Source organism: Lissotriton vulgaris, unplaced genomic scaffold (assembly GCF_964263255.1).
Source record: "Lissotriton vulgaris unplaced genomic scaffold, aLisVul1.2 SCAFFOLD_2194, whole genome shotgun sequence".
Taxonomy (NCBI): Eukaryota; Metazoa; Chordata; class Amphibia; order Caudata; family Salamandridae; genus Lissotriton; species Lissotriton vulgaris.
In genome coordinates this window covers 364,417-388,479 of record NW_028254996.1, presented here as the reverse complement: position 1 = coordinate 388,479, position 24,063 = coordinate 364,417, and the positions used below count along the sequence as shown (strand labels likewise).

General features: G+C 50.0%; 1 protein-coding gene across 1 annotated transcript in view; it reads left to right on the top strand.

Annotated features, from left to right (window-relative positions):
• LOC147659358 (trypsin-like) overlaps positions 1-24,063 on the top strand; it is a 78,329-nt gene that overhangs the window by 37,666 nt on the left and 16,600 nt on the right. The window contains exon 4 of the mRNA XM_086951805.1: positions 4,979-5,115. Within this exon, the coding sequence (XP_086807931.1) occupies positions 4,979-5,115 (137 nt within the window). The remainder of the gene's footprint in view (positions 1-4,978; positions 5,116-24,063) is intronic.

Below are 24,063 nucleotides of genomic sequence, written 5' to 3'. Positions count from 1 at the left end.
ACTGGAGATGGATGCAGGGTTTGTCAGGAGGCAGGAGGTAGGGAGTGGGACTAGGGATGAATGCAGGGTTTATCAGGAGGTAGGGAGTGGGAGTGGGGATGGATGTAGGGTTTGTCAGGAGGTAGGGAGAGGGACTGGCGATGGATGTAGGGTTTATCAGGAGGTAGGGAGTGGGAGTGGGGATGGATGCAGGGTTTGCCAGGAGGTAGGGAGTGGGACTGGGGATGGATGCAGGGTTTGTCAGGAGGTAGGGAGTGGGACTAGGGATGAATGCAGGGTTTATCAGGAGGTAGGGAGTGGGAGTGGGGATGAATGCAGGGTTTATCAGGAGGTAGGGAGTGGGAGTGGGGATGGATGCAGGGTTTGTCAGGGGGCAGGAGGTAGGGAGAGGGACTGGTGATGGATGCAGGGTTTGTCAGGAGGCAGGAGATAGGGAGTGGTCGTGGACATAGATGCAGGGTTTGTCAGGAGGTAGGAGGTAGGGAGTGCTCGTGGACATAGAGGCAGGGTTTGTCAGGAGGTAGGAGGTAGGGAGTGGTCGTGGACATAGAGGCAGGGTTTGTCAGGAGGTAGGGAGAGGGACTGGAGATGGATGCAGGGTTTGTCAGGAGGTAGGGAGTGGGACTGGAGATGGATGCAGGGTTTGTCAGGAGGCAGGAGGTAGGGAGTGGGACTAGGGATGGATGCAGGGTTTATCAGTAGGTAGGGAGTGGGACTGGAGATTGATGCAGGGTTTGTCTGGGGGCAGGAGGTAGGGAGAGGGACTGGTGATGGATGTAGGGTTTATCAGGAGGTAGGGAGTGGGAGTGGGGATGGATGCAGGGTTTATCAGGAGGTAGGGAGTGGGAGTGGGGATGGATGCAGGGTTTGCCAGGAGGTTGGGAGTGGACCAGGAGATGGTTGCAGGGTTTGTCAGGAGGTAGGAGGTAGGGGTGGGACTGGGGAAGGATGCAGGGTTTGTCTGGAGGTAGGGAGAGGGACTGGTGATGGATGCAGGGTTTGTCAGGAGGTAGGGAGTGGGACTGGGGATGGATGCAGGGTTTGTCAGGGGGCAGGAGGTAGGAAGTGGGCCAGGAGATAGAGACAGGGTTTGTCATGAGGTAGGAGGTAGGGGTCGGACTGGGGATGAAGGCAGGGTTTGTCTGGAGGTAGGGAGAGGGACTGGTGATGGATGCAGGGTTTTCCAGGAGGTAGGGAGTGGACCAGGAGATGCATGCAGGGTTTGTCAGGGGGCAGGAGGTAGGAAGTGGGCCAGGAGACAGAGACAGGGTTTGTCAGGAGGTAAGAGGTAGGGAGAGGGACTGGTGATGGATGCAGGGTTTGTCAGGAGGCAGGAGGTAGGGAGAGGGACTGGTGATGGATGCAGGGTTTGTCAGGAGGTAGGAAGTGGGACTGGGGATGGATGCAGGGTTTGTCAGGAGGCAGGAGGTAGGGAGTGGGACTGGGGATGGATGCAGGGTTTGTCAGGAGGCAGGAGGTAGGGAGAAGGACTGGGGATGGATGCAGGGTTTGTCAGGAGACAGGAGGTAGGAAGTGGGCCAGGAGACAGAGACAGGGTTTGTCAGGAGGCAGGAGGTAGGGCGTGGGACTGGGCATGGATGCAGAGAGACTCATAAACGCCGATAGACTTGTGTCACAAAAGAGACTCATAAATGCCGATAGACCCTTGTCACACGAGAAACTCACACATGCTGTTGTCATGAGGGAGACTCATAAATGCTGATAGAACCATTTCACGGGAGAAACTCACATATACCAATAGACCCATGCGACATGACCATAGACCTGTGTCACGCAAGAGACTCACACATGCTGATAGAGCCATGTCATGTGATAAACTCACACAAGCCGAAAGAACTGTGTCACGCGAGACTCATACATGCTGATTGACCCGTGTTGTGCAAAATACTCATACATACCGATAGACCAGTGTCACATAAGAGACTCATACATGCCAATAGAGCCATGTCGTGCGAGAGACTCATACTTGCCATTAGACCCGTGTTACTCAAGAGACTCATTCATGCCGATAGACCTGTGTCACATAAGACACTCATACATGCTGATAGACCAGTGCCAGACAAGAGAATCTTACATGCCGATAGACCTGTGTCACGCGAGAGACTCATACATGGTGATAGACCAGTGTAAAGAGAGAGACTCAAACATGCTGATAGACCCATGTCATGTGCAAGACTTATACATGTTGATAGAGCCATGTCATGCGAGACTCATACATACTGATAGACCTGTGTCATGTGAGAGACTCATACATGCTGATAGACCTATGTCACGTGAGAGACTCATACATGCAGATAGACCTGTGTCATGTGTGAGACTTATATATGCAGATAGAGCCATGTCATGTGAGAGACTCACGCATGCTTATAGACCTGTGTCATGCAAGACTCATACATTTGATTACACCATGTCATGAGAGTGACTCATACATGCCGAGAGACCCATGTCACATGAGAGACTCACACATGCTGATAGACTTGTGCCATGTGAGAGACTTATACATGCCAATAGACCAATGTTACATGAGAGACTGATACATGCCGATAAACCTGTGCCATGCGAAAGACACATACATGCCGTTAGACCAGTGTCATGGCAGAGACTCATACATGCCGAAAGAGCTGTGTCCTGTGAGAGACTCATACATGCCAATAGACCCATGTCATGCAAAAGACTCATACATGTGATAGACTTGTGTCAACCGAGAACTTAACACATGTAATAGATGTGTGTCACGCACAAGACTCATACACGCTGATGGATCGAAACCCTCTGGGTATGTAGTGCGCTATACAAATTTTTTGACTTGACTTGACTTGACATAAGAGACTCATAAATGCTGATAGACCCATGCCATGCTAGAGACTCATACATGTGATAGACTTGTGTCACCCGAGAAACTAACACATGTAATAGATGTGTGTCATGCGCAAGACTCATACATGTCAATAGACCTGTGTCCCACAAGAGACTCATACATGCAGATAGACCTGTCACGCAAGAGTCATACATGTCAAATGACCCGTGTCATGCAAGAGACTCATACATGCTGGTAGACCCATGTCATGCGAGAGACTCATACATGCTAATAGAGCCATGTCACTCGAGAGACTCATACATGCCTAAAGAGCCATGTCATGTGAGAGACTCATACATGCCGATAGACTTGTGTCATGCGAGAGACTCATACATGCTAATAGAGCCATGTCACTCGAGAGACTCATACATGCCTAAAGAGCCATGTCATACGAGAGACTCATACATGCCGATAGACCTGTGTCATGCGAGAGACTCATACATTCCGCTAGAGCCGTGTCACGTGAGAGAGTCATACATGCCGATAGACATGTGTCATGGGAGACACTCACACCTGCGGATAGACCCGTGTCATGCGAGAGATTTATACATGCTGCCAATAGAACTGTGTCACATGAGAGACTTATACATGCTGATAGACCAGTGTTATGAGAGCCTCATACATGCCGAGAGGCATGTCACACGAGAGACTCATACATGCTGATAGACCTGTCACGCAAGAGAGTCATACATGTCGATTGACCCGTGTCATTCAAGAGACTCATACATGCTGATAGACCCGCGTCATGCAAGATACTCATACATGCTAATAGAGCCATGTCACTCGAGAAACTCATACATGCCTAAAGAGCCATGTCATGCGAGAGACTCATACATTCAGCTAGAGCCATGTCATGCGAGAGACTCATACATGCCGATAGATATGTGTCATGGGAGACACTCACACCTGCGGATAGACCCATGTCATGCGATAGACTTATAAATGCCAATAGAACTGTGTCACATGAGAGACTTATACATGCTGATAGACCTGTGTCATACGAGAGCCTCATGTATGCCAATAGACGCATGTCATGTGAGAGACTTCCAATTTTTGAAGCATAAAACTGCTTTCTTTTAGCTGTCTCCCTCCGGAAATCACTTCTGTTTCAATATAAGTCTCTAGTGAAAATACACTCTCCGATATTTTATCCTAAATCTCTCCTTTCGTGTTCTCAGACGCTGGCATATGTGCACTGGCAATCAGTCAGAGCCGCTTTCAGGCGAAGGGATGAGGCAACAGCGCATCACAGCGCCTTGGGGTGGGGAGACAGGGCATCACAGCGCCTAGGGTGGGAGACAGGGCATCACAGCGCCTAGGGTGGAGGAGACAGGGCATCACAGCGCATAGGGTGGAGGAGACAGGGCATCACAGTGCCTAGGGTGGAGGAGACAGGGCATCACAGCGCCTTGGGGTGGGGAGACAGGGCATCACAGCGCCTAGGGTGGAGGAGACAGCGCATCACTGGAGACAGGGCATCACAGCGCCTTGGGGTGGGGAAACAGGGCATCACAGCGCCTTGGGGTGGGGAGACAGGGCATCACAGCGCCTTGGGGTGGGGAGACAGGGCATCACATCACCTGGGGTGGGGAGACAGGGCATTACAGCGCCTAGGGTGGAGGAGACAGGGCATCACAGCGCCTAGGGTGGAGGAGACAGGGCATCACATCACCTTGGGGTGGGGAGACAGGGCATCACAGCGCCTAGGGTGGAGGAGACAGGGCATCACAGCGCCTAGGGTGGAGGAGACAGGGCATCACAGCGCCTTGGGGTGGGGAGACAGGGCATCACAGCGCCTTGAGATGAGGAAACTGTCTGGAGGAAAGGTTTCTGCTTCTGCTCCTGGTGTGAGGCGTGTGGCCCTGAATCTAAGGAGCCACAAATCTTAAAGCATTGGCCAACCCCAGCCAGGAGAGGTCTCCACCTGGAGGGTCAGGGAAAGGAGGTTCTTTATCATCCTCTGCATGGGGGGCCAGGGGTTGGCTGAAGATTGTTGCCATGCGTTGGAGTGGACACAGGGGATGTGCTTGGAGCAGCCTAGGTGCAGATTTTAAGTTGTGATATGTTGTACGCTGCTAACACGCTCTTTTACGCCCGCAGTGCAGTACTCAAACACGCTCCAGTGCCTTGAAGTGCCAGTCCTGACCGAGGCCAGCTGCAAGGCTTCCTACACAGGACAGATCACCAGGAACATGTTCTGTGCAGGCTACCTGGAGGGCGGGAAGGACTCGTGCCAGGTGAGCGATGATGGCCGCGGGCTGCATATTGGAACGGCGCCGTTGCGAACCACAATACTAAACCCAGCCATAACCCTAGCGCAAACTTCACCTAATGCTAACCCTAACGTTATCCTCAATCTAACCCAACTCATTCTCTCAACCTAAACCCAGCATTAGCTCTAACCCTAATCTGAACCCGAACCCCAATGTAAACCATAACCATAAGACTAAACCCAACCAGAACCCCGGCTCAAGAGAACCCAGCCCTAATGCTAACCCTAATGTAAAACATAAGACTAAACCCAACCAGAACCCCAGCTCAAGAGGACCCAGCCCTAAGACTAAACCCAACCAGATCCCCAGCTCAAGAGGACCCAGCCCTAAGACTAAACCCAACCAGAACCCCATCTCCAGAGGACCCAGCCCTAATGCTAACCCTAATGTAAACCACAATACCAAACCCAACCACAACCCCAGCTCAAGAGGACCCAGCCCTAATGCTAACCCTAATGTAAACCACAATACCAAACCCAACCACAACCCCAGCTCAAGAGGACCCAGCCATAATGCTAACCCTAATGTAAAACATAAGACTAAACCCAACCAGAACCCCATCTCCAGAGGACCCATCCCTAATGCTAACCCTAATGTAAAACATAATACCAAACCCAACCTCTTTCTGAAGTCTGCCAGCGAAGGGGCTGTGCGGAGCTGGAGGGGAAGGTCATTCCAGGTCGTGGCAGCGATGTTGGAGAAGGAGCGGCCACCGCTGCAGCTGCGATGGATGCAGGCGGTGTGTATGAGGGCGAGTGAAGAGGAGCATAGGTGTCTAGAGGGATGGTAGAAGGTCAGTCGGTGGTTGATGAAGGTCATGGAGGGCTTTGCAGGTGTTAATGAGGATCTTCCACGGGCATCTGTTCTGGAGAGGGAGCCAGTGGAGGTCTCTCAGGTGGGGGGGGGGGGAGGATGTGGGTACGTCTGAGGAGGTCCAGATGCGTCTAGCTGCAATGTTTTGAGGAGCTTGGTGCAGATGCTGACATAGAGGGAATTGCCGTAGTCAACGCAGCTGGTGACGAGTAAGGATGGGCAGTGAATTCCACTCCGCTGGTGGAGCTTGCAAAGTTTTTTCCGCTCCTCACTTCTCTTGGAGCACGGAGTTTGGCAAAAAAATAAATCTCCTGCTTGGCCCCAAATTCTTCACAAGTACAGCCGACAGTAGGAGGAGGCTTGACATCCAATCAGCACTTCTACATTTTATGTGGCGTATTTGGATTTGGGGACGTGCCCTTAATGACCAATTCTAGGTCATCTTACATATAAGCAGTAATGCCCACTACCAGATAGCCGTGGCATTGGTTGCAATGTGACCCATAAGTGCCCAAATGATGGGCAAATTAATATCCCTTAAAGCACCAACACCAGACCACCGGGAGGTGCCGCTGCCATGAGGAGTATACCGCAGACACACCCAAGCCTCCTCTCCGACACTGACTCAAGGGCTCTCCTGGCACTGAGGGATGTCAGCAGAGACCCCGGAACACCGTTTCCCTCAGGCATCCTCTCACCATTGGAAAGTTAACATGGGAGGAGCAGAATTTTGGGAGAAGTGCAGATGTAGTAGATAAGAGCGGCACCGCAGGCCCACTGTGCATGATGGACCTCCTGGGCTCACATCGAGAGACGCAGGGTGGTGAGATAGCGGCTTGCTGTAGAGGTGCTTGGGGGTCTCCCCTGTACTCGCCATCTTGTCTTCTTCTGACCGATGGGTAAGGGGCCAGGGCTCGGCGATGTCAGGTGGTGATTTGAGGGTCCTCGGGCTGCTTCCTCTTTTATGTCTATAACGTTACTTACAATGCAGGCTTTGCCAATGCAGTACTTAACAACATGGTTGTTACAACGATAGTGTTGTTACTACGTGTTAGTGCCCACACCGCCATTCACTCCCGCCCGCTTGTACATATACACGATTCCTCCCAAATGAAACTCTGGAGACATATTTATGGGACAGAACTGCTGCAGGTTTATTTCATACAACATACGTATGACGTTTTATGGTGGGTCATCTTACGGGCGATCCAAAGCAGGCAGCCCCTCGCTGTCCTGCATGCCTTAGGAGCCATCTTGCACGGCGAGTCGATGCTCTGACGGTGCAGCACATTACCAACTCCGTTATACTCCCGCCCCCCTGTCAGGGCGGAGCGGTGTGGCACACCCCCGGTCGGTTCAGGCCCCCCGACCGCCCGAAGGACTAACGGGGCGCCGTCGCGGTTTCCCGGAACCTCCTTCGGCTCCTGGTCCTTGGCTCAGGCACCCTTACTGTGCCAGGCAGAGGTACCCTTACTGTACCCTTCTGCCGCAGAGGTACCCTTACTGTACCCGTCTGCTTCCAGATCGCCCTGTACTCCGCCACAGCTCTGGAGGAGGCCCCCGTCGATGACAGAGTCCCCCACCTCCTTAGCTACCTACATCCTGTCGCTGTATACTGCCTCTTGCACGTCCAGGAGGAATATATCGACTCCCAATCTAGACAAGTGTACCCTGTCTTTATCGTAGTACTCTTCAGTTTCCTCTTGTATTGGTACTGCCTAATGAAACCCAGGCCTCTCTTCCCATGAACTCCTGCATGGATCTGTTGACCAGCCTGCGGGAATGTTCTACTGCTACTGGTGATCTAGCCCTGCGAGAGACACCCTTGGACCACAGGAGCTCGCCCGCTCCTAACCTGTTGCCCATCGCTACCAAGGCCTTCGCATGCCCTGCATCAGTGCCCCTCTTCCAATGGTCGACTAAGTTGTTTCCCCCCCAGCTGTAAGCAAGGTGTTGGTCTAGCTTGAGCCTCGAATTGCCCAACTCATTCCCGGGTGGCCCAACCAGGCTCACAACCAGGTATTTAGGATCTTTCATATTGTCGGTCAGTTTCAACAGGATCAAAATACAGGAAGGGGGGCAGAAAAACGTTCACGGAATACTTCCTAGGCACATGTCTTATCTTTGGGGAATCTCCCCCGGAATTAGGATCATTCCGTACTCTACGACTCTAATAGTCTTTCTTCCAGATATATTCGCATAACAATCGAGGGAGCCTGCAATCCAAGGGGCCTACGTTAGGCCTCGATGAGCCTACCCTGCAAGGTGAGCACAATAAAGCCAACCTACTGGCTTTGCCAATACCTTCTTCAATCCGTAAAGGTGTCCTAAAGTGGTTTATTACATAATGTATACAAGATTATCGCATAGTAATGACCCCTTCTGACAACTACTTGCACTAGATCATGCTACAACGAGCAGGTCTCAATTCTAGTCAAGACTAGTTACTATCAACGTTCATTAAGCTTACAGAAAGGCGAGCTCGGTGGCCATGCATAGGAAATTAATTATACTTATTTTTTTTTTTTTTTTGGCGTTTTACTGTAAGCTCACCACCTGGAGATCAGTATCTTACATTGTCCGTGTATTTTGACTGCCTGTCATGTATCGCATTGTTGTACCTCTACTTGTACTCTGTACTTTAGCGACTTGCCCATCTGAGTTGCAAGAACTATTTCACCCACCATATCCTCTTGCAGGGGTATGTTGAAGGGTCGCTTGCATGCCACCAGCGCTTGTTGCAGAAGTGGTGTCTCCACCTGCTCCTTCTGCTAAAGGCCATAGCTCTAGGGGTGTGTGGTTTAGGGTCACTTTGTGAACTCATCCCATTATTCTCCTCTCCAGGCCTTCAAACTGACCTCAAAGTTCTCATTAGTCGGAGACACCTCCAAAGTTACTTGGTGCCCTTTCATATCACCCTTTGACTCAGGAAGTGTCGCCCCCGTGCGGTGCTCGTGGTTGGATGGTCTGCCAGTTCCAGCAGTCTACTTTCTACCTGTCTATGGTACTTTATCGTATTTATCTCGAGTTAGCGTCATAACTGCGTTTTGGCACCACTAGCTATCTGTTCATCAGCTCTCTACTAATTGAGAATCGCTATCTAAAACCTCTATTTTAGTTATAGCCATGTGCTTACCCAACTTTTAGTGCACCGCTGCATCTAGTTATTAGAAGACAACAACACCACCCACCTGCTGCCCTGGCTAAACGCGGGTGACTATGTCTTCCCTGACGCAACCTGAGCCTGCCCTTGTTTGCAGAGGGATGCCCTCCAGTGTCTATCTGGGCTTGTTTCTATCTGGTGCCAGACGGAGTTCCTCCTAAAGGCCTGAGCTTTGGGCTGGTGCTAAGCTTAGAGTGCCGCTGGCTGGGATTTTACAGCTTCTGACATTGCTTCCAAGTAATAATAACAGACCACAGTACACCTACGACACGCCCGTACCAATGGCCTGCCAATGCAGGGTGGTTCCCCAGCGCGGTTCCTGCATTGGAGACAGAAAACATTGATTAGAAGCCCTGCCCCCCCTTGTCTGCCAATCCGATTCTCTGCAATGAACCAGGGATCAACAATGCCCCGCACGCGACCCCGGCCAAGCCTGTCTGGAGCCAGATGCAGCCATGCAGCATCTTGACTCGGTCACTTATTCACATGCTGCATCTGCTTAATGAGAATTGCAGTTTGGCGAGTGTGATTCAGTGTCACCGCTCAACTCGCCCTCTTACTCATCTTCACACAACACCTCATCCTCCCAGGCCTTTAAAACTGACCTCAAAGTTCTCCCCTTTAAAGACACTTAATTTTAATTCCTGCCCTCTCTCGCAGCTTAATCTTACACAAGTCATATAGGGTCTGTTTGCAGCTTAATCTTACCCAAGTCTCACATTGTTAACTTACACTTTCTTAACCTCTTTCCTGAGGGTTTGCAAGGGGCAGGGAAACGCGCCCGCAGCCGTTCCCTCTGTTCTCCAACCCCCTCTCACCCTGTCTCAAATTATCACAGACTTTTGACAGAGGAAGGGAGTACATCCGGCACTCTGATCTCGGCCAACCCCAAACTGCGCATTCTTAACAAGCACTACCTTCCCCCGCTGGAATTCTGGATTCAGACATAGCAACTCATTTGCAAGGTTGTTTCTCTGGCCTGAAATTTGCCTCCCGTCTGTTACGTTTCTTTTCCCATGGTTTTTCCATTAATATTTTCTGTCACCTGCTTTTCTTCCCATAGAAGGCATAATATATTTTTGTGGCACGCTACTGTACGTCTTTACATTAACATGGTTTACTATGCTGTCTTGGATTTCTCTGGTTATTGGGCCTGGATTCAGATAGATTGCTCCTTTGGCAGAGTTCTGTCCCGAGCTGCTGTCTTCCTACTTCGAATCTACCTAATGTCGGGGGTCCCAAGTCATCCACACTCCCAAAGGAGAGCCCTTGTTACAGCAAAGGAAAGCTTGGGGGGCGGAGTCCTCCATATTCAAAGCCCCACCAAGGGCATAGACACCAATGACAGGAGCTACTGACTCGCCCTTTGCTCCCCCTTGCAACACCTGCACCAAGGGGTATCAAAGCAGCGGCAGAAACAACATAGACATGTCTCTTAGATCCCCATTTCCTTCTACAAACTGCATGCTTTGGCAAATATACCTCAAAGGAGCACAGGTGGGCATGCTGAATGGTAAGGGCATAGGGCATAGTGTTCGCATGAATAACCAAGGGTTTTGGCGATTCGGATGCCAGTCTCAGAGTCTCTAAATGACGGAGGGCTTGTTGTTTTAGTGCTCTCTTCGGGAGGTCAGCTATGGACTCTGGTTGAAGATAGTATTTCTCAAGGCCAAGGTCTTTAAGAAAATTTCTAATGTAGCAGAGCCATCTTGCTTTTGAAGACTGGTCAAGAGCCATTGTATCGGCTACAATGGACTGGGTCAGCGCATTTTTGACAGATGTCCAAATGCGCCGCCACAGCATCAAAGGTTGAATCTTCAGCAAGTCCTCTAGGTAAGGAATTCCTAGTTCCAGGTGGGAGGCGTAGGTTGAAGTGCCTCTTGGAGTAGCTAGGAGAAATCGTAGAAAGGTGTTTTCTGCTACCTGAATGGCGCTGGTATCCGTGTGTCCCCAGACTCCAGCTCCATACAAAGCGATGGCCTGACACTTGGCACTGTAAATTTTCAATAACTCCACTGGAGCCCTCCTCCCCAATCTCTGGGAGAAGCTCATCAGGGCCGCTATGGATCTTTTGAATAGATGGCATCTTGTCTCTACTGCTGGCTTCCATGTCAAACGTTCGTCTATCATGATACCAAGATACGGGTACTGGGGAGTAACCTCGAGCTTTTGCTTATCGAGGTAGATCTCTTTTACTCCTTTTTTCCTGGTACCTGATATCATGACAAACGGGGTGTTCGCGCAAGAATGACAGAATCATCCGCATAGAGCAGAGCGGGAATCAGGCGCTGTTTTATACGTGGGAGGTCCTGGGCCCCCCTCAACATCCCTGTCTCCAGGCCATTGGTGTAAAGTCAGAAAAGGAAGGGGGCCAGGACACATCCTTGCCTGACTCCACGCTCTACTCCAAACGATGCTGTCAGCTCGCCGTTCAGGCCAAAGCGAACTCTTGCAGAGGCTCCTGAATAGAGTTCCCTCAAAAAATCTAAAAGAGGGGGTTCCACTCCCATTTGGCTTAGGACCGTCCACAGTTTTGAGTGCGAAACGCAATCAAAAGCTGCGGACAGGTCTACGTAGACCATATATATCATGTTATCCTTTGCCTGTGTGTATTTACCCATTATCAGACTAAGGTTGAGGGCCTGCTCTACCGTTCCGAACCCCTCCCGGAAACCGAATTGGAGATTGGAAATAATGCCTCTCTCCTCACCCCACTGCTGGAGTCGCTCTAGGATTACTCTCCCGACGACCTTACCAAGTGAGTCCAGCAATGAGATGGGGCGATAGCATTTCACGTCTTGGCGGTCCCCTTTTTTAAATACGGGGACCATGATAGACTTAGTCCAAGAATTCAGAACTCCCTCATTTGCGGCGGCTGTGCATACTCTTGTGAGAATGGGGGCCCAGAGGTCCAAGTTGTATTTAAAGAAGTCCACTGGGACCCCATCAGGGCCTGGGGCTTTCCCAGTTTTGCTTACTTCCAAAGCCACTAGCAGGTCGGGTATATCGAAGTGGAGCGGGATTGGATATTGTACTTTTGAAAGCGTGTTAACGGACCCATCTATGATTGAATTATTTTTAAAAATCTTAGTGAAGTGAGCCACCCATGTTTCTTCATCTATGGCTACTTCAATCTTGGGGGTATTATTATCAGTAAGATAGGGGCCTCTGACCGTTCGCCAAAAGGCCTCGCTGTTTTTTGAGACAGCACTCGTGTACAAATCTTCCCAGAGTTTCTGTTTCAATGCTTTGGTTCTTAACTTACGTTCCCCAATATATTGGCGCCTAAGAAGTTGGATCTGTCCCATATCCCTGGGTTTGTTGTGTAGGGCGAGCTTTAATTTGGTAAGGGCTGTAGTGCAGCTATGATTGAACCACCCTTTCTTGGCAGGATGCTTGAACGTTGATTTAGACGAGAGTAGTCCCTTGATTTTCTCTAGAATTTGTTTAAAATTATTTAGGACTTCTTCGTGATTTACCGAAAGGTCCAAACATTTAATTATATTAGGATAAGCCAACTCGACCAATTTTTTTGTAATTTCACTAGGGTTAATTTTTTCCCAATTTATTGTGTAACCATTCTGTTTTCCTAACTCTAGGTTGTTCTGGGCAAGAGTATTTGCTATTTCTGTGTTATGGGGCTTATACTCGGGTAAATGAGCAGTCACTGCACTGGCTTCCCGTCCGGAAGCGGACAATTTTCAAGGCCCTGACTCTGGCGCATAAAGCTCTTTATGCCTCAGGAGCAAAATACTTGCAAAAAAGGCTAGCCTTGTACCATCCTGCCAGGTCCCTGAGGTTCGGGTACCTGTTTCTGGCCACGGTCCCTCGTATAAAACGGGCACGTATCAGAGGCCGTTCTTTTAGACTGCTGGCCCCGCAGCTATGGAACACGCTACCAGTGACACTGCGAAGCACGTCGAATCTATTGGCGTTTAGGAAGGGTCTCAAAACCTGGCTCTTTACCTCTTAGTTGTCACCCTTGTGGTTATTTTGGATCTCTTTCTTCTCTGTCTTTTTCTTGTTATGTTGTGATACAGGTGTGCATCCAAAGCGCCGGGACACTCTTTGAGTAGCCGTGCGCTATATAAAACCAAGATAACATAACATAACATGAAGGTCCATCCTCAGCGCAGAGTGGTCACTCAATGAGATATCAATAACCTGGAAATCTTTAGCTATATCTAACAATCCAGGAGACAGGAAGATGAAATCAACTGTCGTTTGGTGACCTCTGCCCACATAGGTCAGATTAAGGGAGTTTAGATCCAAACTTGGACGATTGGCAATTACCAGATCCAAGTCGGAGAGCAGATTATTCAAGGCATTCCCCGCCTTGCTGTGAATAAAATGCACTAAAGGGGCCTCAAATTCGTCCACAATCCCACAGCAGTGTAAATTCGCCAGTGGGCATGGATGAATGCTGGAATCCCCTCCCCATAGTAGATGGATTGCCCCATGTCTACCTTTCCACTGATAGAGTTGACTTAATCTCTCATACACGTTTCTGAGAAGAGTCATGAATTGATCTTCCTCTAAGTTGTTATAAAAGTTGACCAAAAGAATGGTCTCCTTATTCACGAAGGAAAGGGAAAGAATTTGACAATTAGGGTCAGAATAGACAATGGACACTTTTAGATGGTTCAAAGTATTCGCTATGTATGTTATTAGCCCTCCTTTGGGCCTGCCTATTGTGCTACGCACAGCTGGGATGGAATACGTTTTGTATCCTAATAGGTGGAGCTCTGTTATGGACCATGACTCTTGAAGGCAAATTATTTTACAAGGTTCTAAGAAGTTTTGAGCCGTCCCATCCTCAATCTTAGGGCGTAGGCCCGCTACATTCCAAAAGAGGATGGGTATGGGCAGTGTATCAACTTTTAGTACTACTACTTCCATGGGTACCGGTGGAGTGCTTATTTTAAGGATGAAGTGGGGTGAATTAGAGTTGATAAATTCAGTTTCCGTGGGTGGTCAATCGACCATTTCGAGTCCACTGAATCTATTGGTCAGCGGGATATTATACCAAGGGTCCCAGCGGGGCGATTCTCTATGTGCCGTCCTCTGCGTATGAGGCCTCCATTCTTCCCAACCTCCTCCCTGGTAACGTGATCCCACTAGATGCCAAAAATTATCATGCTCACGATATCGGGGGCCCCCATAATATCTGGTATTAGGAAAATCGACCAGTCGGGGGGCTGGTACAGCCCATGGAGGATCATGATCCTGAAAGAATCCATTAGGTTGTCTTAAGGGGTAAAAGAAGGAAAGTGGTTTAACACCAATACCTCCGTTTGCATTCGTGTCATCCCAGGAGCAGATAAAATCTGCTATACGGGGGTCTTCAAAAGTGATCACGATGCAATCCCCAGGAATCGTTTTTCTGGCTGTACCCACCCATGGTGTCCTACGTACTGTCAGGATCCTTCCATCCCAAGTTGGAGGCATGGGACGATTGGTCTGTAGCCAGTGTTGTGCCTTGTTTTTCAGGGACCAACCAGGTTCCGTATTGTGGTCCGCTAACTCTGGGACAGCAGTCATGACCACTACATACGGTGAGGCCTCTGGTGGCAAATCAACTGGAAATCTGGCCTCCCCGGAACCTCTAGCAATATTTCTGTTAACTTTTGGAGCCGGAGGATTGGGGGCCAAGGGTTGAATCATCGGTGTTTTAGATGTTGCTTTATTTATTGCCTTGTTTATTGCCACTGAGTTTGGTGCAGGTGTAGTTGGTGGCTGTGCATTTCCCTGTGGCAAAGTAGTGGCTACCTTGGTAGTTGGATTCGGTATACTCTTAGTAGTCGTTAATGTGGGTGGTACAACCTGGGGTACATTCTTTTGGGCAATTGCGGATTTCGAAAGGGCGTTTACAGGCTTTATGGAGGATTGTTTTTTATGATTATAGCCCCCTATTTTTTGGGCCCCTGCTGATTGATTATGTTGTTGGAGGTTAACAAACGTAGTTATCTGGATCTCCAACTGTGCTAACTTTTGTTCTACTGGTTGCAGAGATAGTTTAAAAAGGTCAGCGATCTTATTTAACAGCTGTAAATTTCCACCATCACATGGTCCCTTGCTTGTGGATAAAAGGATAGGGGAATCCAGATTAACGGGTGTGGGGGTTTCATGCTCAATATGATGGATTAACGCAGGAACTACTAAGTGTTCTGCTCTAGGGGGTGGATCCTGTGAGGCACTAGAGATATGATCCGTCGTAATAGAAGTAGGGTTTTTTTGATCATTCTTTCTTTTGCTTATCGCGCCCTCCCTCCTTCCCCTAGCTTGGATTCTTTCCAGAGAAGTCGTTTGTGGGGGGGTTTGAGGTAATAATTCGGGTGTTCTTTCTAGATCTGGGCTTAGCTGTGAGTCTGCAAGATGAGACACCGATAAATCCACATTATTAGGCAAGCTACGTCTCTCACGAGTCACCCTCACCCCTTCATTAATATTCCCTGAAACTGGTGATCTGGCATCGGCCAGATTGCCCAAAAAGGATCTTTTGGCAAATGCTAAATCTAGGGATACCCTTTCCTCTATCAGTGATATGCTTTGGTCTAAGAAAGTATTCGCCTTTGTAATGAAATCATCCATAGGACCAAGCAATTTACCCACGCTACCCGGGGCCTTAGTTTTGTTTCCTCTGGTCACCACCATAATACCTGAAGGGTGGCAAAGGGAAACAGAAGGAAGAATGAAAATAAAAAGGGGGTGGCCCAGTCCAGTCTCGCCGGTCCTCGAACGGCCTCAAACGGCCCGCCCTTTGCCCGGGCTTCGCCCCGTCCTCCGTCCCGCGCGCGTCCCGCGTCCGCGCGAATGGATGGGATTAAGAAAGGGGGAGGAGAGGGGCGGGAAGAGTCACAGGTGCGCTGTTGGCTGAAGCGCTACTCCTGCTGGGACTCGCAGTCCCGCACCCACGAACCGGACAAACCTCAGTCTCTCCCCGGTGATCCTGGCAAGGGTCAAAGATCCACTGGGTTTCCAGCAATGGCAAAGTCAAAAAGTTACACGCAGCGGCTACGAGCGGCTCCTGCGGAGCGGGGGCCGCGAGCCGTTTTCTAGCAGCAGGGGGAGGAGAGGGGCGGGAAGAGTCACAGGTGCGCTGTTGGCTGAAGCGCTACTCCTGCTGGGACTCGCAGTCCCGCGCCCACGAACCGGACAGACCTCAGTCTCTCCCCGGTGATCCTGGCAAGGGTCAAAGGTCCACTGTATTTCCAGCAATGGCAAAGTCCAAAAGTTACACGCAGCGGCTACGAGCGGCTAGTATGGCAATGTGTATTTTTTGAGAGCACGAACATTTTTTTGAGTTGCCCGTGCTAAGCAACTTCCAAACTAAAGTTCAGAAAAAATCATAATACAAAATTAAGCACTGCCGAAGCCAGCAGGCTGATGGCGAGCTCCGTTGGCTCTGATAAAGCTTCTTTAAAGTTGTTTCAAATCTACTTTACAAAACTGTACAATTAAACACCAAATGTTGCCATTTTCTTACAAACTTTTTTTTTGAGAACTCCGCTGGATTGTTTCCTGAAAGCTGGTGTACAGATTTGCTCACTACTATCAACACAGACTTGAGGCATTTTAATTCTGAATTAGAAGTCCAAGGGGCGCGCTACAGTAGTGCACTGTGGAACTGGCACACGCAATGCTTTTCATGAGGTATTTGAACAATTCACTCAGCTGTCAAAAATTGTAAAATGAAAATATTTGAGAATTTGCGGAGTATTTACATTCCTTTTAGCTTCGTGGCCATGTTCTCAAAGATGGTTCATCGAATCTGAGAAGGTTTTCAAGATGCTTGACCTGGTCAAAATGCCTTACATAGGAATAATGATTTTTTGGGGTTTTTTTTAACGTGCTTTTTTCCCTCGGTTTGTTCGCTGTAACCTTTGTAGTATAAGCCTATTGTAATAATGAAAAATGTTTTATCTGTAGAATAATTTTTATGCCATCATTGTGTAGGCGAAATAAAGTTATTCATGACTGACTGACTAGCCTTGCAAGTCACTGAGAGTCCTAGAAGTCGGTGAGGCCACCAATAAATATTGTAATTTTGACTAAACCCTCTCATTACTTCTGCCTACCAACAATTGACCATCAAACATGATCCTATCGAGTGCATTTGTATAGGACTGAAGGAAAGATGCTAAAAGCCGAGAAAGGCATCCAATGGGTAATTTAAGCAATAAATAAAATCTATGAGATAATAGTTTAAAACAGATTCCTAAAAGGCACCAATATCTGGGCGCTGCATTTCCTCGCGTACAAGCAAGAGCTGGGAATGAACAAGCGGCGACGTGAGGCGTGAATTGCGTCGAAAGGCAAAGGGCTCCTTTCCTTCTACAGCTTTATGAGATGGCAATTTTAATTCTTGCTACGCCCGGCGTTTTATGGGACTTCTTTGCAAGATCAAATATAGCTCAAACTGCTGCATTTACAATACCAATAAATCCGTCGAAGAGGTGCCAGCCAACACTGCATTCCCATAATCTATGTTTGTGGTCCTAGCCAATAATGAGCAGAGTGCGTGCATTCACTTCCCCTTCTTTTAGGCGTCGAGGTGACGTCAGTTGTCCTTTCAGTTTAAACAAACAAGGGGGCATATTACCAACAACTAGCGATAATTTTTGTCTCTAACTTGTTTAGAGACAAAAATTATCGCCGCACATCGGCGATTTTTATCGCAGATAAACCTTGCTATTAGCAAGGTTTATCGCAAATGCGATAAAAATCGCCGCAATGCATGAATATCGCTGAAAAGCCAGCGATATTCATGCATTATCGAGCAAATGCTCTTAGCCATGTTATCCACCTCCCATTGGATAACATGGCTAAGAACTGCTCAGGGCAGGTGTTAGCTTTTGGAGATATTCTCGCTTAGCGCGAATATCTCCAAAAGTTGGTAATAGGAGATAGCGATGTTAGCGACTGTTTCCAGTCGCTAACATCTTGGCACGCCCACTTTGCATCTCATTAGTGATAAATATCACTGACATGCAAAGCGGGGCCCAAGATGGTCGCTATCTCCTATTTGCTGTCGCTAACTGGTGTTAACGACAGCTTGGTAATAGGGAGATAATTTTATCTCCGCTTTCTTGGCTTTTGAAGCCAAAAAAGCGGAGATAAACCCCCTTGATAATATGCCCCAAGGTTACTGGGGGTACTTAAGACCGTGTATGATTTAATGTTTGACGGTAAGAGCCTGGCGTTGGGTCTGCTCTCTTCGCAGTGCGCATGCGTCAATGCACTGTAACCAGTGTGGACGGGACACCTGGTGCTTTTTGGCGGTTGTTCTACATCAGTCGAATTCTAAAGTAGACCTATAAAACGAAACAAACATTCCCTTCACCTTATCTAAAGAGAACCCGGTTTCAAGATCACGGACGAAAGGGGAATGTATTTGGTAAATACATAAGGGTTGGGGACCCATAATCCAAACGTCCTACATATTCGAAAAACAAAGGGGCATATTACCAAGCAATAGCGATAATTATCGCTATTGCTTGGTTAGAGACAAAAAGTTACCGCTGAGCTGCGGCGATTTTTATCGCAGATAAACCTTGGTATTACCAAGGTTTAACGCAAATGCGATAAAAATCGCCGCAAAGCATGAATATCGCTGAAATGTCCGCGATATTCATGCATTACCGAGCTAATGCTCTTAGCCATGTTATCCACCTCCCATTGGATAACATGGCTAAGAACTGCTCGGGGCAGGTGTTAGCTTTTGGAGATATTCGCGCTTAGCGCGAATATCTCCAAAAGTTGGTAATAGGAGATAGCGATGTTAGCGACTGTTTTCAGTCGCTAACATCTTGGCACGCCCACTTTGCATGTCATTAGTGATAAATTTCACTGACATGCAAAGCGGGGCCCAAGATGGTCGCAATCTCCTACTAGCTGTCGCTAACTGGTGTTAGCGACAGCTAGGTAATAGGGAGATAATTTTATCTCTGCTTTCTTGGCTTTTAAAGCCAAAAAAGCGGAGATAAAACCCCTTGATAATATGCCCCAAAGATTTTAAAAAGTGGACAACTTTGAAGTAATGAAAAATATAAAAATCTGCAAACCGAAAAGAAGTGAAGAAGCGTTTGGGTCTTTTTCTCATCCATACACCGTGGATAAACGGAAGTCGCAGATTTTAGTACTGCCAGGCATAAAGGAGCAACTAAAAAGACATTCCAACAATTTTAACACACGATAAAAGACTACACCTTGGGTTCGCTGTTATATACTATAAACTATCAACTTTACAAAACTTTAGCCACAACGCTATCGGGACACTTACAATAGTGTTCTGAAAACCTTTCACAACTGGCGCGTTATAGCTACCACAAAACGCATGAAGTGGATATTTTTGCACACAGCTTTCATTTTAATAATACAGTTGGACATCGGGCCTACCCGCCCCTGCCCTGTGGTTACTCCCACATGGAATCTACCACTTCAAACTAAAAGGGGTATCAACTGACAACGTTTGACAGGAGGCGGGGCCTGCTGTCAGCCTCTCCCATACCTCTGTCCGCAGCACAGAACTTTATTCAGTGCTAGAAATTTAAAAAAAATAGAAGTGCAGGTACTCTGTACCAGAGTACCCGAGAACCTTGTTTCTGAGAAGTGCCAGTACTCTCCAATTAAAAGTAAAGCATTTCTCTTGAGAAATGCCGGTACTCTCACTCTCAAAATATAGGGCTGTTCTGGTTGGACGCTGACCTCTGGCTGAAGCTATATTCTCTATGAACCAAGGAAATTCCTGGAACAGCTAATAACACGGGATTCATTGGGTCGCGTTTCTCGCCGCATTGCTGAGGATTTGCAGCAGTAAATAGGTCTAACCTTTGGCTCACTAAGTAAAGGTAGTGTTAGACCTGGGACCCTGGCCGGCCAAGACTCGCGTCGAGGTCAGTCAGGAATCGCCAGTTCTAGGTGTCAGGGCAAGGGAGTTACACGCCAAGATAACCCCTCACTCGCCCTCTAGGTAACGTGGCGCGAGCAGTCAAGGCTAAACTTGGAGGCGATGTAAGTTAAGTATTTGCGCACGCACCCCAGCAACAACACCCAAGGCCCACCACAAAGAAACACTCCACACAAGGTTATGTAAAAATAGCCTTTGTATTGTAAAAATATACATCAGATAAAACACACATCTTATTACACTGTGCCAATCAGGCACGGGCGGAATTTACAAGGGATATTTGTACAGGACAGGGCCACTTGAACCACTGTCAAGGGTATCAACACTTTTAGCAGCAATACTTTCAGCTCTTTAGCAATACCTCCAGTAATAAAGCAATACTTTCAGTAATAGCACTCTAGCAATACCTTCAGTAATAAAGCAATACTTTCAGTAATAGCGCTTTAGCAATACCTTCAGTAATAAAGCAATACTTTCAGTAATAGCACTCTAGCAATACCTTCAGTAATAAAGCAATACTTTCAGTAATAGCATACAACTAGTAATTACTGGTAACAGGGCCTCCCTAGCACCACCTGTACCTAGGGAGAAAACAACCACCTACACGTCACACTACCTGTAGGGGTGCAAAAGCAACACACATGATGTCGTAACATTCAGAGGTGTAAAAGGACAAAGAGAACACATGATGAATAATCTACCCATTCAGAGGTGTAAGCAAAACACATGATGCCGTAACATTCAGAGGTGTAAAAGTCACTAACTATCTCCCCAAACTCACCAGTCACCACCTGTGACTTGTCCCGGTGTCCCAATGTCAGGGCCTAAACGTGGCAGTTGTCCACTAAGTGCTGGACAACTGGAGCAGGGAAAGTTAGCACAAAGTTGGAGCCTCTCTGGGCTCAAGGAACCACCACTGTGGCGCTGGTGAGCCTCTCTTAGGCTCTCTCACCAGTAAGGGGGGGGCTGCTGAGCCTCTCAGGACTCCAGCAACAAAAAGGTACAGCCTCGCTGGGCTGGGGGGTCCCTCGCTCTGGGGACCCAAAGCAAGAATGCTGGCCAAGAGCCTCGCGGGGCTCTAAATCAACTGGTGCCCCCGGGGCACCTCGTGGCTCCAAAACGTGGAGCTGCTCCCTGAGCCCTCAGGCTCGAAACACACGGGCGCTTCTCTTGGGGAGTCCCCCCTCTGGGGACTCGAAGTGAGCGTGGGGCGCTCAGAGCCTCTCAGGGCTCGTGAAGTAAAGAAATGCCCCCGGAGCCCTCAGGCTCCAACAACACATAGGCGCGAGGTCGCGCTACAGAGAGGGGGCGGGGCGGACACCGGCAATGTGTCCCGACGCTCCCCCCCTCCTCTGCAGGCACCTACCGGTCTGGCGCTGGGCTTTCCAGCGGCGGCGGGTCTGTCCCGCTGGTCCCGGGGCTCTCCTCTCCTCTCGGGGAGCCTCGGCAGGCTCTCTCGCGGCTCGGCGGGGGAGGCGGGACTTCCATTCGGCCTTTCCGGGGCCGCACTCTGATTGGCCAGCCGGCCCAGTGCTTCCGGGTCGTCGCGGGCAGCGCGGCGGCCCGTTTTAGGCAGGCAGGCGGCTTCCCAGGATCCGAGGAGTGGGCTCCCTCGTGAATCCAACAAATCGGCACTTGGGCAAAATAATACGGCAATGAGCGGGGTGGCACCCGCGCCGTCCAACCACCACACGGGGCGATCGGAGGCCGGGTGGGCACCGGCCTCTACAGACCACAGCGCTCCCAAGCGCTGCAGGCAAAAATAAGCGCTCGTAAGCGCTAAACAGCAGCAAAAAGCGCTCCCAGGCGCTGGGGGTAAAATCCAGCGTTTCCAAGCGCTAGGCAGGCGATCTCAGCGCTCCTAGCGCTGAAGGGCAGAGAGCAGCGCTCTCAGGCTGCAGGCAGGAGTCCTCAGTGCTCCCCAGCACTGGAGGACAGGACAGGGCTCCAGCAGGGCTGGAGGCAGGCAGGGGGGCAAGGCTGGGCCAGAGCCAGCACACTGGGTCTCCAGGCAGGGAGACTCCCCAAGTGGCGGTCCTTCTGGCCCCAGCAGCGGCACAAGCCCCCTCTGGCAGGATTCCAAAAGAAGAACATTTTCAGTGGGGACACAGCCCCTTCTTATACCAACAAATCCTTTGTTACAATGTGCAGGGTGGGGGGAAAACCAGTCGCAGCTGGTTCTGGAGCACTCTTGATGGCCCAACCACCCATTCCTTTCACTGGGGAGGCTAGGGTCATTAGACACACCACAGGGGGGCGGAGCCAGCATTGTGTGGGGAAAACCCAGCCCATCCAGGACACAGGTACACTCCTCCCACACATCACTCATGCTAATCTCCCACTCACCACCGGGCAGACCCATCCAGACTTCCTGGAGCCTGGCATGCCAGCCAGCTCCAGCCAATCACGCTCCAGCACCCTCACTGCACACATATCTCAATGTCCAGAAGTAGCACTTCCCAACTAGACACACACATGCCGCAGACACCATCTTGCAGCATTCACTCTCACGAGTTCAGGCATACCAAACTCGAGCCTGCACTCCCCACGCATCAGGAACTACTAGGGACACACACATTCCCCATGCATTCCTATGGGAGGGCAGGCCAGCCATACTACACGCACGCACTTTCACTCTGGGACTCAGGGAAAAGTGCGCAGAGACCCACAAATCACTAGCACAGGGTCACAAATAAGGCAAAAAGTCTAGGGGTGAACCTGCCCTGCGGGCCAAGTCCAACACAACCCCCTTCCAGCCAAAACGCAGGGGAGAACAATCACCACCGTGATGGACTTCCCTGCTTGGGGCGATAGAACACGGACGCAGGCCCGCCACGGCCGGGACACTCTCCTGTTCTATGCCACGGTGAACCCCTAGGGTTCCTTCTAAAGCTCCTGTAAGGACCAACTGGGCTACCCCACTGGTACTCCTCAGTTGTCCGCGGCCAGGACCCGGCCCTGGGCCACCCAGGTGCCACCGGTCCTTGCCAATTCGCAGAGCGGGGGGTAGTAACCCCTGGCACATAGTGTCCATTCTCCACTCTCCCTGTCTGCAAGACAGGACTAGACTGCCACTGGTTCACCAGCCTTTGGTCTACAACCTCAGGCGGACCAGGAGTCTCAGAGAAGGCTTTCCTCCCCTTACCTCTTCTTCCGGGGTTCCTCCTCCTCCTGCGAGGGGGACACCCAGGACGCCATTCCAACCCAGGGTTTAACCCCTCAGGTTGCACCGGGGTCAGAGGTGGGCTTTCCCACCCTCTGCACCCCCTTCCAGAGGTCTGCCCTCTCCCAACTGGAGAAGTTCCTCTGGAAGAACCGGTCAGGACACTGCTTACAGTCGTCCTACCCTTCAGGTCAGGCCGAACCTGCCCCTGGCCTCCCAACCTCCGGTCTAAAACCTTTGGTGGAATAATTGCCTGGCACTCCAGGACTTCTGGGGATTCACACGCAATCCCCCTGAGGCTGACACATGACCCATGTGTCGTGTGACGGTCTGTCTGGCGCAGATCTCCCGCCTCCTGTCCACCTGACAGGGCGCAAAGATCCCCCAGACCAGAAGTGGCGCCCCCCGGGTCCACCCAAGACCTAGCCCCACTGGCTAGTCTCTGGTCCACTGGTGCATCCACTGGGAAACTCGTCCCCCAATCACTCCTCGCTTCGGACTTCTGTGCCCTCCCAACTGGAGCGACACTGCCGGACACTGGAACCCCTGGAGTTCTGGTTACAGACACTCCAGGTTCCCTAGACACTAGGAGATCTTCCTCAAGTGTACTCACAGGACAGCCTAGGTTCCCAACCTGGTGTTCCCTCAAGAAACCACCCAAGTTCTGAGACAGGGCTTCGGGCCTCGGGGTGCTCTCAGCCACCCCCTGACTCCTGCTCCACTGAGCCAGGCAGTCAGCCCCTTCACCCTTCTCACTATACTGGGACCTAGCTGGGCTACACTGAGCCTCTTCCACCACGCTGGGCTGGAAGCTCCCTGTACCACTGCTGTTGGACTCACTCTCTAATGACTGTACAGCACCTC